At 37.9% G+C, this 12,271-nt stretch overlaps 1 protein-coding gene across 1 annotated transcript in view; it reads left to right on the top strand.

The window, feature by feature from the left end:
* Positions 1 to 12,271, top strand: part of TTBK2 (tau tubulin kinase 2) — a 215,350-nt gene that overhangs the window by 38,145 nt on the left and 164,934 nt on the right. The window contains 1 exon segment of the mRNA XM_078151365.1: positions 4,699 to 4,834. Coding sequence (XP_078007491.1) covers positions 4,766 to 4,834 — 69 coding nt within the window. The 5' untranslated portion in view covers positions 4,699 to 4,765.

Raw genomic sequence — 12,271 nt, 5'->3', positions numbered from 1 at the left:
TTTCACGGTTGATCATCATATAACACTGTTGTAACTTTGCACAATTCTCTCCTGGTTCTTCTCACATCACTTTGCGCCAGTTCATGTAAGTCTTCCCAGGTTTTTCTGAAACCATTCATCTTACCATTTCTTATGGCTCAGTAGTACTCCATCACAATCATATGCCACAACTTATTCAACCATTCCCCAACTGATGAGCGTCCCCTTAATTTCCAATTCTTTGCCTCCACAAAAAGAGCTGCCATAAATATTTTTGTGCATATAGGTCCTTTTTCATTGATCTCTTTGGTTATAAACCCAGTAGTGGTATTGCCATGTCAAAAGGAATGCACAGTTTTATATTTCTTTGGGCAGAGTTCCAAATTATTCTCCAGAATGATTGGACCAGTTTATAACTCTAGCAGTTTATTATTGGCCTATTTTCCCTCATTCACTTTAACAATTGTAATTTCTGATAACCTGTGAAGTTGTGTCTCAGAATTGTTTTAATTTGCTTTTCTTTAATCAATATTGATTTAGAGCATTTTTTTTCACATAAGTATAGATAGTTTTGATTTCTTCTTCTAAAATCTCCCAGTTCATATCCTTTAACTACTTATCAGTTATGGAGTAGCTCTTATTTTTATAAATTTGACTCACTTCCCTATATATTTGAGAAATGAGGCCTTTATCACAGAAACTTGCTATAAAAATTGGTACTACTTCATTGTCTATAGTACCTTTTAGTAAAATGTAGTTTCCTTGATTATCTTTTTTCATTAGGTCTCTTTTTGCTCTTGCTTTGTCTAAGATCATAATTGTTACCCCTGCCTTTTTTACTCCAGCTAAAGCATAAAAGATTTTGCTCCATCCCTTTATTTTAACTCTGTGTATGTCTTTCATTTCAAGTGTGTCTCATGTAAACAACATATTCTGGATTCTGGTTTCTACATTTTATCTACTTCTGTTTTATAGATGAGCTTATCCTCTTCACATTCACAATTATGATTACTAATGCATTTTTCTCTATCCTATTTTTTTCTGTTTCTCCTTCTCTCTCTTCTTATCCTGTCCCTCCTCAAAAATCTGTTTTGCTTCTGACCACTGCTTCCCTTAATCTGTCCTCTTTTATCATCTTCCCTACGCTTCATCTGTTATCTCCTTCTCTTCTTATTTCCCTAGGGAAATAAGATTTTCTTGATTTTATACCATACTGATTATATATTATATTCTCCCTCTTTGAACCAGTTCTGATGAGAGTGAGGTTCAAGCTTTGCCTGCCACCCCTCCCCCCACCATTTTTTCCTCCACTATAAAAGCTCTTCCTAGCATGCCTCTTTTATGTGAGAAAATTTTCCCCATTCTACCTCTCCCTTCCAGCTTCTCTTCCAGTGAATCCTTCTTTCTCATCCCTTCATTTTTTTTAGATCATCCCAACATAATCGATTTATACTCATGCCCTCTGTCTATGTAAACTCTTTTTAACTGCCCTAATAATGGTAAAGTTCTTAGGAGTTGCATGTATCATCTTCCCATATAGGAATATAAACAATTTAACTTTATTGAGTCCCTTATGCTTTACTCTTTCATGTTTACCTTTTTATGCTTCTCTTGAGTCTTGTATTTGAATGTCAAATTTTCTATTCCAGTTTTTTTCATCAGGAATATTTGAAAGTCCTCTATTTCATTAAATCTTCATTTCCTTCACTTAAGGATTATACTCAGTTTTGCTAGATAGGTTATTTTTGGTTGTAATTGTAGCTCAGTTGCCTCTAGAATATCATATTCCATGTTCTCTACTACTTCAACACAGAAGCCACTAAATCTTGTGTGATCTTGACTGTGGTGCCACAATATTTGAATTGTTTCTTTCTGGCTGCTTTCAATATTTTCTCCTTGACGCAGGAGCTCTGGAATTTAGCTGTGAGAATTTTCATTTGTGTGTCTGTTTCAGGATGTGATTGGTGGATTCTTTCTATTTCTATTTTAACATCTGATTCTATGGTATCAGGGCGGTTTTCCTTAATAATTTTTTGAAATATGTCAAGACTCTTTTGCTGATCATGGCTTTCAGGTAGTCCAATAATTTTTGAATTATCTCTCCTAGATCTGTTTTCTAAGTCAATTGTTTTTATGATGAAATGTTTAATATTTTCTTCTTTTTTAATTCTTTTGACTTTGTTTTATTGTTTCTTGATGTCTCATGGAATCATTAGCTTCCACTTGCCCAATTCTAATTTTGAAGGAATTATTTTCTTCAGTTTGTACCTCCTTTGTACTTCCTTTTTGTACCTCCTTTTCCATTTGTCCTGTTTTGCTTTTTAAGGAGCTCTTTTCATTAGTGAATTTTTGTGTCTCTTTTACCATTAGGCCAAGTCTGTTTTTTTTTTAAGTGTTATTTTTTCAGTATTTTTTTGTGCCTTGTTTCCCAAGCTGTTAATTCTCTTTTCATAATTTTCTTGCATTGCTCTCATTTCTTTTCCCAATTTTTCCTCTACTGCTCTTGTCTCTTTAACTTTTCCAGGAATACTTGTTGGGCTGGGGTCCAGTTAACATTTTTTTTGAGGTTTTGCTTGTAGTTGTTTTCACATTGTTGTCTTCTTCTGAGTGTTATCTTGATCTTCCCTGGCACCAAAGTAGCTTTTTATGGTCAAATTCTTTTTTGTTTTTTGCTCATTTTTCCAGCCTGTTTTTTGACTTTGAGCTTTCTATTAAAGTTGAACTTTGCTTACGTAGAGGTGAGGAGGCATTGTGCCAAGCTTCAGCTTTTTTGTGCTGCTGTTTTAAGAGTTTGTTCTGGGGTCTGCAAGTTTTTGGTGCTTCTAAAAGTCACCATTCTCTTGGCCTGGGCTCTGGTCCTAAAACTACGATAGGGACCTTGCTCCCTTGTGATCATCTAGAAACACTCCTCTCTACCCTTTAACTGCCACTTAGAACTGTGTATAGGCAATAGAGTAGACCATCATCACCAGCAGCATCCAGTGCCAGCAAACAGCCCCTTTTAACCTCTTTCTGACCAGTTGTCTGGCCCCCCTCCCTTTCCCCAGTTACTGTCTCTGGACTTAGAGTTCTGGTTCCCACCCAGGTGTCATAGAGCTATTCTTGCCAGCCTCCTAAATTGTGTTAGGCTGGAAAGATGTCTCACTCTGACTGTTTGTTGGCTCTCCTGCTCTAAAATTTTATTTTAGGAGTTATTTTAAAGTTGTTTGGAGGGGAATGTTGGGAGAGTTTAGCTGGGTTGTCACCTGTACTCTGTCATCTTACAAATGCCATCTCTTTAATGAAGCTTTTTAAAAACTAATCTTCCACCTTCTGAATTAACATTACTTTGTATTCTGATTATTGTGTTTTCATGACTTTTATTATGTTTATTTTTTCTCTTGTGCTTATTTGTCTATGCCCTCTCTCCTAGTACACTGTAAACTCCATGAGAACAAGATCCCTTTCTGAATTTTCTTTGTGTCTTCCAGAGTGTCATTTGCTCATGTAGGTAGGTGCCTAGTAACATTTTCTTGAACATGTAAGTAAGTGCCCATTAAATATTCATAGAATGAATGAATGAGTTACAAGGTCAGTGTTTGAGTCTTGACTATCCCTTACTTGCTTTAGGATCTAGGGAAAGCCACTTAGCGTCTCCTGAGCCTCTCTGTCCTCATCAGGAACTTGAGCATATCTGCTCTGATTCTCTCATAGGGTTATTGAGAGGATCAGATGTAATAATTGATGCAAAGTTGCTTTGTAAACTCTTAAGTGCTATTTGCCTTAAACCTATTAGGCATCTTTTTTTTTCTTTAAATTTTATAACTTTGCACAGTACCTAGATGATGGAATAGTGGAACCTGGTCCCTAAAAGGCCCTAAGACATGTCTCTGAAAGTAACCCAGAATCTCAGGGTCCCTTCCCCCTTACCTCCCCTGGTGAGAAAATTCTCTCCTTGTTACAGGCAGATAGAGTTAACCGTGTAGTTCCTCAGATAAAGGCTATCGTCACAGACACAAGGGATGCCTGCTCAAGGATCCTGTCTCTGGTGCCTGCCCAAGGACCGTGCAGTGGCAACTCTTCTGTCTTGTTCCGTCAACTCTGTTATGTCCCTTAGTTTTCCCGTACATTCCAGCAGCCCAGCACCTGGACTACTTGCATATAACTGACCACTCCCTAATCCCACCCAACATCACCTAATTAGCGTACTTGGCGTCCTTTCACTGTCCCTTTTCCATATAAGCATTAGTATCATCCTCATCAGGTTGCAGGTTCCTTAACAACCCTTGCCCGCTTCTATTGGCATCACTTGATTAAGGGATGGCTTGAGTGCGAATTCATCCCAGGCAACTCCGCCTTGGACCCTGACATTTTGGGGGTCCCAGCATCCCCAAACCATGTCATAGACAAGTGATCTATATAGAGCGGACTTGCTGACATAGAATTATATATGTTGTAGCGCCATTGGGCCCCTGTAATATAAATAATTGTGCACAGCACCTCTTTTGTAATAGAATATCTTTTGGAAAGTCTAGCAAAAGGCATCTTGAGCATTTTAATGTGAAAATATAAGTGCTGTTTTTTAGTCCATTAAATACTATTTTTAGAATTGAGTTAGTGCTGGGTATTTTTTTTTTCCCCAGCAAAGCAACCTAATTAAGGTAGTGGTTCCGACTTCTGAAGTACTATTTGTGTTAATTAGTCAACCCTGATATGCTGGTGTTGTTTCTCTTGCTTCAGGTTAAATGGAAGTCACCCTCGGGAGCTGGATGCCTGTGTAGTACATCTACCACATCAGGAGATTGCGATGAGTGGGGGAGGAGAGCAGCCAGATATCCTCAGTGTTGGTGTCTTGGTCAAAGAAAGATGGAAAGTGGTGGGTATGCTTTTCATATAAAAACTAGATAAATCATTATTCAACAAATTGTTTTTCAGTGAAGCAATAATAAATGTATCATTTGCTTGTATACTTGAAGCACTTTTTCTGTGATTAAGATAATTGTACAGTATTTTCGTGGGCAGCTAGGTGGTGAAGTAGATAGAATATTGGCCTGGAGTCAGCAAGATTCATCTTTTTGAGTTCAAATTTGGCCTCAGACACTTAATAGCTGTGTGACCCTGGGCAAGTCACTTAACCCTGTTTGCCTCAGTTTACACATCTGTGAAATGAACTAGAGAAGGAAATGGCTAACTACTCTAGTATCTTTGCCAAGAAAACCTCAAATAGGGTCATGGAGAGTCGGACACAACTGAAAAATGACTTAACAATAACTATACCTTTACTACTCTTTCTTCTGTCATATAGTGTTTAGTTTTCTTATGGTCATAAACCTATTGTTTGACATGAAGTGTATCTGGGAGGGAGAGGCCAAACAAAAAACACATTTCAGTGTCTGAGTAATAGGATGGTCCTATTCATAGTCAAGTCCTCCCAAAGATACTGTCTCTAGTTTTCCACATGATTATTTTTCCCCCAGCACCCAATCCTTTGCCATTCAAAGTGTTTTGTTAAGAAATTCAAGAAAGTTCTTTTAGGTGTTTGTGAGCATTTTGAAGTTCCTTTTTTCTTTTGGAAATGAAAGTATCATTTTTGTGACATAGCCTGTTCCATTAGTTGGTGATTTCATGGCCTTCAGAAATGTGCATATGACTTGCCACTTGATGAGAGAATTTTTTTTTAATTTAAAAATTTTTTATTTAAATGTGGATACTTTTTTAAAAATACAGACGCTTCCCAATAGACTCCTAAACATACCTCTCTATAATATACATTTCTCAAAAATCAGTTAAGGAAAACTATCTAGTAGGCTGGGGCACTGATACTGTATTTCAATAAGTACTTTTTAAAATTTCATTTTATATTCATCTTAAAATTTTGAATTCCAGATTTGAATTTCCAGAATTCCAGATTTCAGCCCCTTCCTTATGCATTGAGAAGGCACGCAGTATGGTACTCAGTATACATGTGAAATCATATAAAATACATTTCCGTATTAGCCATTTTAATTTTATTTTTAAAAGTTTTTTAAAATAATTTTTGTTTTTATACTACAGTTAGTTTCCTGGTTCATCTTCCCTCCACCTTGGTACTGCTCCCTGTTCCATACCCCTGCATCAAATCCTCATTGTAAGACATTAGTATTTAAAACTAGAGAAGGACTGTGATGCCTCTGTAGTTCTGTATGACAAGGTAGAAGTTATCAGAAATTTTTTCAGGTAGCCAGTCAGGCAGAAAATATTTATTGAGCACTGCTTTGGTCACAACACTGTTTTAAGTGCAGTACATTACAGGGGGTTGGCAGCCCTCTGGTGTATGTGCTAGAAGGCAGTACGTGAAATCCTCTGCCTGGTATGTAGTTCCATGGCCCTGGTAACGATAGCTAATAAAGTCCAGAGCTTATTTCCCCCCATTGTGTTTTGAACAAGTAGGAGCATAATTATTAAAGAGTCAGCAGAGGGAAGTGGCATTCCACCTCCTTCCTTCCTCTGACCTCCACATCCCTACCATGCTCCCCACTTGTACCTTATGGCCATGTTGGAAGGGCCCCCTTCACCTGAAAAAGAGTCTCCTCTGCCACATTTCCAAAAAGTGGTCATCCACCTTTTGTTAGTAGACTTCCAAGCAAGGAGAGCACAGTACCTTTTGAAGAAGCCCTTTCCATTAATGGCCATCTCTAATGTAAGTTTTTCCTGATGACAAGCTTAAATTGCTTCTTCATAGTTTCAACCTATCCCTTCTTATTCTGTCTTCTGGGGCCAAGCAGAACAAGTCTGTTCCCTTTTCCACGTGATAGTCCTTGGAGACAGTTACCATTTCCCTCCTGAGTCTTCTCTTTTCTCGGGTAGATACCCCCATTTCCTTCAGCTGATTCTCATTTGTCATGAACCTGAGGCCTTTCATGCTTCTGCTTGCCCTCTTTTGGACACATTCCTTCTTATAAATGATCTTCCTAAAATGTGGTGCCCAAAACTAACACAGTATTCTGCAAGCGTGGTCTGACCAGGGCAGAATATAGCCAGTCACCTCCTGATTCCTGAGGAAAAGAGGAATCTCTTTTAACGTAGTGCAAAATTACATTAGACTTTTTGACAGCCATGTTTCACTACTGACTCATAATTAAAACCATCAAATCTTTTCAAAAGAAACTGCTAAACCATGCCTTCCCCATCTTGTATTTGTGAAGTTGATGTTTTTTTTGAACTAAGTATATGACTTTATTAGATTTGGCCAAATGTCCTAGTCTGTAAAGATCTTTTTGCATACTAGCTGTTTGTTAGTTATTCCTCCCAGATTTATGCCTCTTGCAGATTTGATAATAATGTCATATACTTCCCTTTTATAGAATTGCTGATAAATCTTAGTGCCCCACTAAAACATTGAGTCTTGCACTTTTTTTTGTTGCTGTTCAGTGATATTAGAGGAAAAGAAAGAAGTATTGCCACACATTTTATCCAATCTTTTTCTCCACAAATACTGCTCAGACTTACTAGTAATGAAGTTTTAGATTGACTAATGCCTGAAGTTAGTTGGCAGAGTTGCATGGGAAAGTGTGTTGGCAACTTCCTTGCCTGTAGCCTTTGCATTAGGAGGCTCAGATAACAATCCTAAGAACAGCTACATTGGTCTACTCTTTTCTGTTACCATGTAGTTTTGGGGGGCAGGGGAGGGAAAGGGAAGTTAAAAAGTATATTGTTGCCTCTTTTTCAGAGTCAGAGACTAGAGGAAAGAGGAAGAAAATTTTAGAAGGCTGCTTTTAGAAGGCTGATAGTGTATTTTTGTTTTGAAATTAAATTAAATCCGACATTTATTAAACACTTCTTTTGGGCAGAGCGTTGCATATTGTTTCAGTGGGTTTAAAACATACAATTCATGTGCTTACTATTTAATGAATGAATTCTCAAAAATGGAGTTGTGTGACACCATCATCCCTGTGTTGTAGGGAACTATCAACTCTGAGTAATCCTTTAGGGTAGAAAGGGGCAAATCTTAGGTAAGACATTGTCCCTGCCCTCATAGAGCTTACAGTGGAGTAGGGGATATTCAGATAACTGCAATAAAAGTGCTGCTGTGGAAGATCTAAGGCAAGAAGGGCCTTTGCAGATTTCAGAGAACTGAGATTTGCTCGAATTGAAAACAAAAAGTGCCTTTGAATTGAGTATTTGAAGGGAATTCGTTAGGCAGAGTTTGTGGGGATGGAAGGAAATTCTTGGCATAGAGAACACTGTTAGTAAAATCATGGAGTCAGGAGCACACTATAGTTGATAGTAGCTCATTTAGGCCTGTAGGTGTAGAGTGCCTGGAGGGAATGTGAGAAAAGGCCAGAAAGGTAGGATAGCATCAGGTCATGGAGGGCCATGAGTGGTGAAGGAACTTTGTAGGGAGTGAGGAACGTTTGAACTGTTTTGAGCAGTGTCATGTGACCTGATTTGTATAGAAGGAAGATGAATCTGGGGCAGCAATATGAAGAAGTGCTGGCATTGTAGGAAGGTAAAGTTTAGGTAGGAAGTTGTTCAGGTAGGACCTATTATGTTGATACCAGTGGGATTAGAAAGGAGGGGACAAATTTGGAGTGGAATTGACAAGATTTGCCAGAGAGAGGAAAGAGTCAAAGCTAACTCTGGTGGGTCTCACAGGGCCCTAAAGTCCTGCAGACTTGGTGCTATCCAATGGTTGAACTTCCTTTGGAAAGGATCTGAACTTAATCCTGCCAAAAAAGCATTCTGGTGAGTCTCTTCTTGCACCCACAGAAACCCAGCAAATTATTTCATCACGTTTTTGAACCGGAGTTTATTTAGTCATTTCCCAGTCAATGGGTATCTCTTTACTTCTAGTTCTTTGCTCCCACAAAAGGTTCTGTTACATATATTTTGATATTGATGGTACCTTTCTGTCTTTGCCCTTCTTGGGGTATGCACTTAGCAGTAGAATTTCTGAGTCAAAGGGTATGGATGTTTGAGTAACTTTTTTTTTTCCCAAATAGTTTTCCAGAATGGTGGGCCCAATTCATAGCTCTTACCAAATGTATTCCTGTGCTTGTCATTGCCCCTACAATATTGATTATTTTAACTTTTTTTAACTTCGCCAATTTTGATGGCTATGAAATGAGACTTTACAGTTCCAGTTTGCATTTCTTATTATCAGGGATTTGGAGGTGGTGGTTGTTGTTGTTTGTCCTGTGTTCTCCAAGAGGACCATGACATCAGAGAGGTGATGTCATGACGTGCGAGTGAATTGGATTGAAGTGAGGGAGGGCTGATTTGGAACCGTCCTTTGTAAGATGGTAAATAGTTTATAGTTCTTATTTTGAGAACTATTCTTATCTTTTTTATCACTTATTTATTAAGCAAAGTTTTTATTATTCTATATTTTTGTGTTAATTTCTTATACATCTTGGATGTCAGACCTTTATCAGAGATAGTAGATACAAAGATATTTTCCCATTCAGTATTTTTCATTCTTACCTGTATTGATTTTTATTCATGTAAAAGCTTTGTAATTAAAATTGTCTATGTTTAGTATTTGTGATTTCTAATTTGGTTAAAAATTGTCCCAGCCATAATTTTGAAAGTGCCTCCATCCATTTTCTCTAAAATTTTTTTGACTGTTAGCTTTTATTTTTAGGTTGCACATCCATTTGGAGGGTTACCTCATCCTCAGTGACGGAGTAGGGTGATATGAGAGAGAGAGAGAGAAAGAGAGAGAGAGAGCAAGGAGGGAGGAGAGAGAGAAATCTCAGGAAATACAGAAACTGAAAGTAGAGGCTAAGTCATTTCCTAATTGTAGAGAGTTGGAGTTCTTAATTCAAATGCCATTTCGTCCCTGAAGCCTTTCCTGATTTCCGCTGTAGACAATAATCTTTGCCCTTATACCTCATATAGCATTTTATTTTGCACCTCACTGACGTCTTATATTCTTTTTTTCAAAATGTTTTATTGATTTATTTTGAATTATCAACAATCACTTCCATAAGCTTTTGAGTTTTAAATTTTTCTCTCCCTCTCTCCCTACCTCCCTCCCCAAGATGGCATGCAATCTGATAGAGGCTATACATATACATTCCTATCAGTGATGTTGTAAGAACTACTTACAACCACCAGAAAAAAGAAACAAAACACAACAGAAGAAAAAAAAATAGCAAATAGTATGCTTCGTTCTGCATTCAAACTCCACAGTTTTTCTTTGGTTATGGATAGCATTTTCCATTATGAGGCTTTTAGAGATGTCTTAGATCCTTGTATTGTTGAGATGGGTTAAGTCTATCAAAGTCAGTCATCACTCAGTGTGGCTGTTACTGTGTACAACGTTCTCCTGGTTCTGCTCACTTCACTCAGCATGAAACCATACAAGTATTTCCAGGTTTATCTGAAGTCTGCCTGTTCATCATTTCTTATAGCACAGTAGTATTCCATTACATTCATATATCACATTCACAATTATGATAACTATCTGTGTCTTTCTCTCCATCCCCTTTTCCCTCCTGTTTATGCTTTTCTTTTTCCTTTCTCCTTTTCCCTTCTCACTAATGTTTTGCTTCTGACCACTGCCTCCCTCAGTCCTACCTCCCTTCTATTAGCCCCCTCCCTTTTCTTTCCCCTTTTCCCTCCTACTGCCTATACAGCATGTTAGATTTCTATGCGTAACTAATTATGTTATTCCCTTCTTAAGCCTAATCTGATGAGAGTAATGTTCAAACAAGGCTCATTTCCCTCCCTTCTTTCCCTCCACTGTAATAGGTTTTTGTGCCTTTTCCTGTAATGTAATTTACCCTTGTCTGCCTCCTCCTTTCCTTTTCTCTCAGTACATTTTCTTAGTTAGATCACATTAATCCACTTCCTTGGATCCATTTAACCCACTTGATTAGATTTTTTTTCATCATTACATCCAAGTCAATTTATACCCACCCCCTTTATGTATACCCCTTTAACATGGTGTAATAACAATACAGTTCCACGAGTTACAAGTGTCATCTTCCCTTGTAGGGATGTAAACAGTTTGCCCTTATTAATAACATATTGTTTCTTTCTGTCCCATTTACCTTCTTATGTCTCTCTTGAGTCTTATATTTGAAGATCAAATCATCTGTTGAGCTCTCGTCTTTTTATCAGGGAGGTGTGGAAGTCCCCTATTTCGTTGAATATCCATCTCCTCCCCTGAAAGATCATGCTCATTTTCATTGGGTAGTTGATCCTTGGTTGTAATCCAAGCTCCTTTGCCTTATGGAATATCCATATCCTATGGTCTTTTCATGTAGAAGCTGCAAGGTCCTGTGTAATCCTGACTGTGGTTCCACGATATTTAAATTGTTTCTTTCTGGCTTCTTGCAGTATTTTCTCTTTGACCTGGTAATTTTGGAATTTGGCTACTATATTCCTTGGTGTTTTCAATTTGGGATCTCTTTTAGGAGGTGATTGGTTTGATTCTTTCTATGGCTATTTTACCCTCTGGTTCTAGGACCTAAGGGCAGTTTTCATTTATGATTTCCTGAAAGATACTATCCAGGCTCTTTTTTTCATCGTGATTTTCAGGTAGACCAATAATTTTTAAATTGTCTCTCCTGGATCGATTTTCCAGGTCAGTTGTTTTACCAATGAGGTATTTTACATTTTCATCTATTTTTTTCGTTTTTTTGTTTTTTGACTGATTTCTTGCTCTCTCATAGAGCCATTAGCTTCCATTTGCTCAATTCTAATTTTTAACAAATTGCTTTCTTCTGTTAGATTTTGTACCTCCTTTCCCATTTGGCCAATTGCATTTTTTGGGGACTTGTTTTCTTAAGTGTACTTTTTTTTTCCAGTTGGCCAATTATATTTTTTAAGGACTTGTTTTCTACAGTTAATTTTTGTCCTTTTTCCAAGCTATTGACTCTCTTGCATACCTCTCATTTCTTTTCCCGTTTTTTCTTCTACCTCTCTCATTTGACTTTTAAAATCCTTCTTGAGCTCTTCTGAGAAGGTTTTTTGGGCTTCAGACCAGTTTATATTCCCTTTTGATGTTACAGATGTTGGTTTGTTGACAGTGTTGTCCTCTTTAGAATTTCTGCCTTGATCTTCACTCTTCCCATAATAAGAATCTATCATACATTTCTTTTTGCTGCTTATTTCCTGGCCTTTAAAGAGATTGGGCTCTCTTGCTGGGGAGCAGAGGGCATTGACCCAAGCTTCTTGTGTTGGGAGCCTAGGGTCTGGTCGATGGCTTTTTGTGCGGGTGCCTCCTATGTTGGCAGTTGGAGGCTGTAGGATTCTGACTGCTGCACCCCATCTTTCTTCTGGTTCAGCTGTCCTAGGGTTTTTCCAGGGGTGATATTTTCTGGGC

Source organism: Phascolarctos cinereus, unplaced genomic scaffold (genome assembly GCF_003287225.1).
Source record: "Phascolarctos cinereus isolate Bilbo 61053 unplaced genomic scaffold, phaCin_HiC Scaffold_3;HRSCAF=262, whole genome shotgun sequence".
Taxonomy (NCBI): domain Eukaryota; kingdom Metazoa; phylum Chordata; class Mammalia; order Diprotodontia; family Phascolarctidae; genus Phascolarctos; species Phascolarctos cinereus.
The sequence above is the reverse complement of the archived record's forward strand: the minus strand, read 5'-3'. Positions and strand labels throughout refer to the sequence as shown.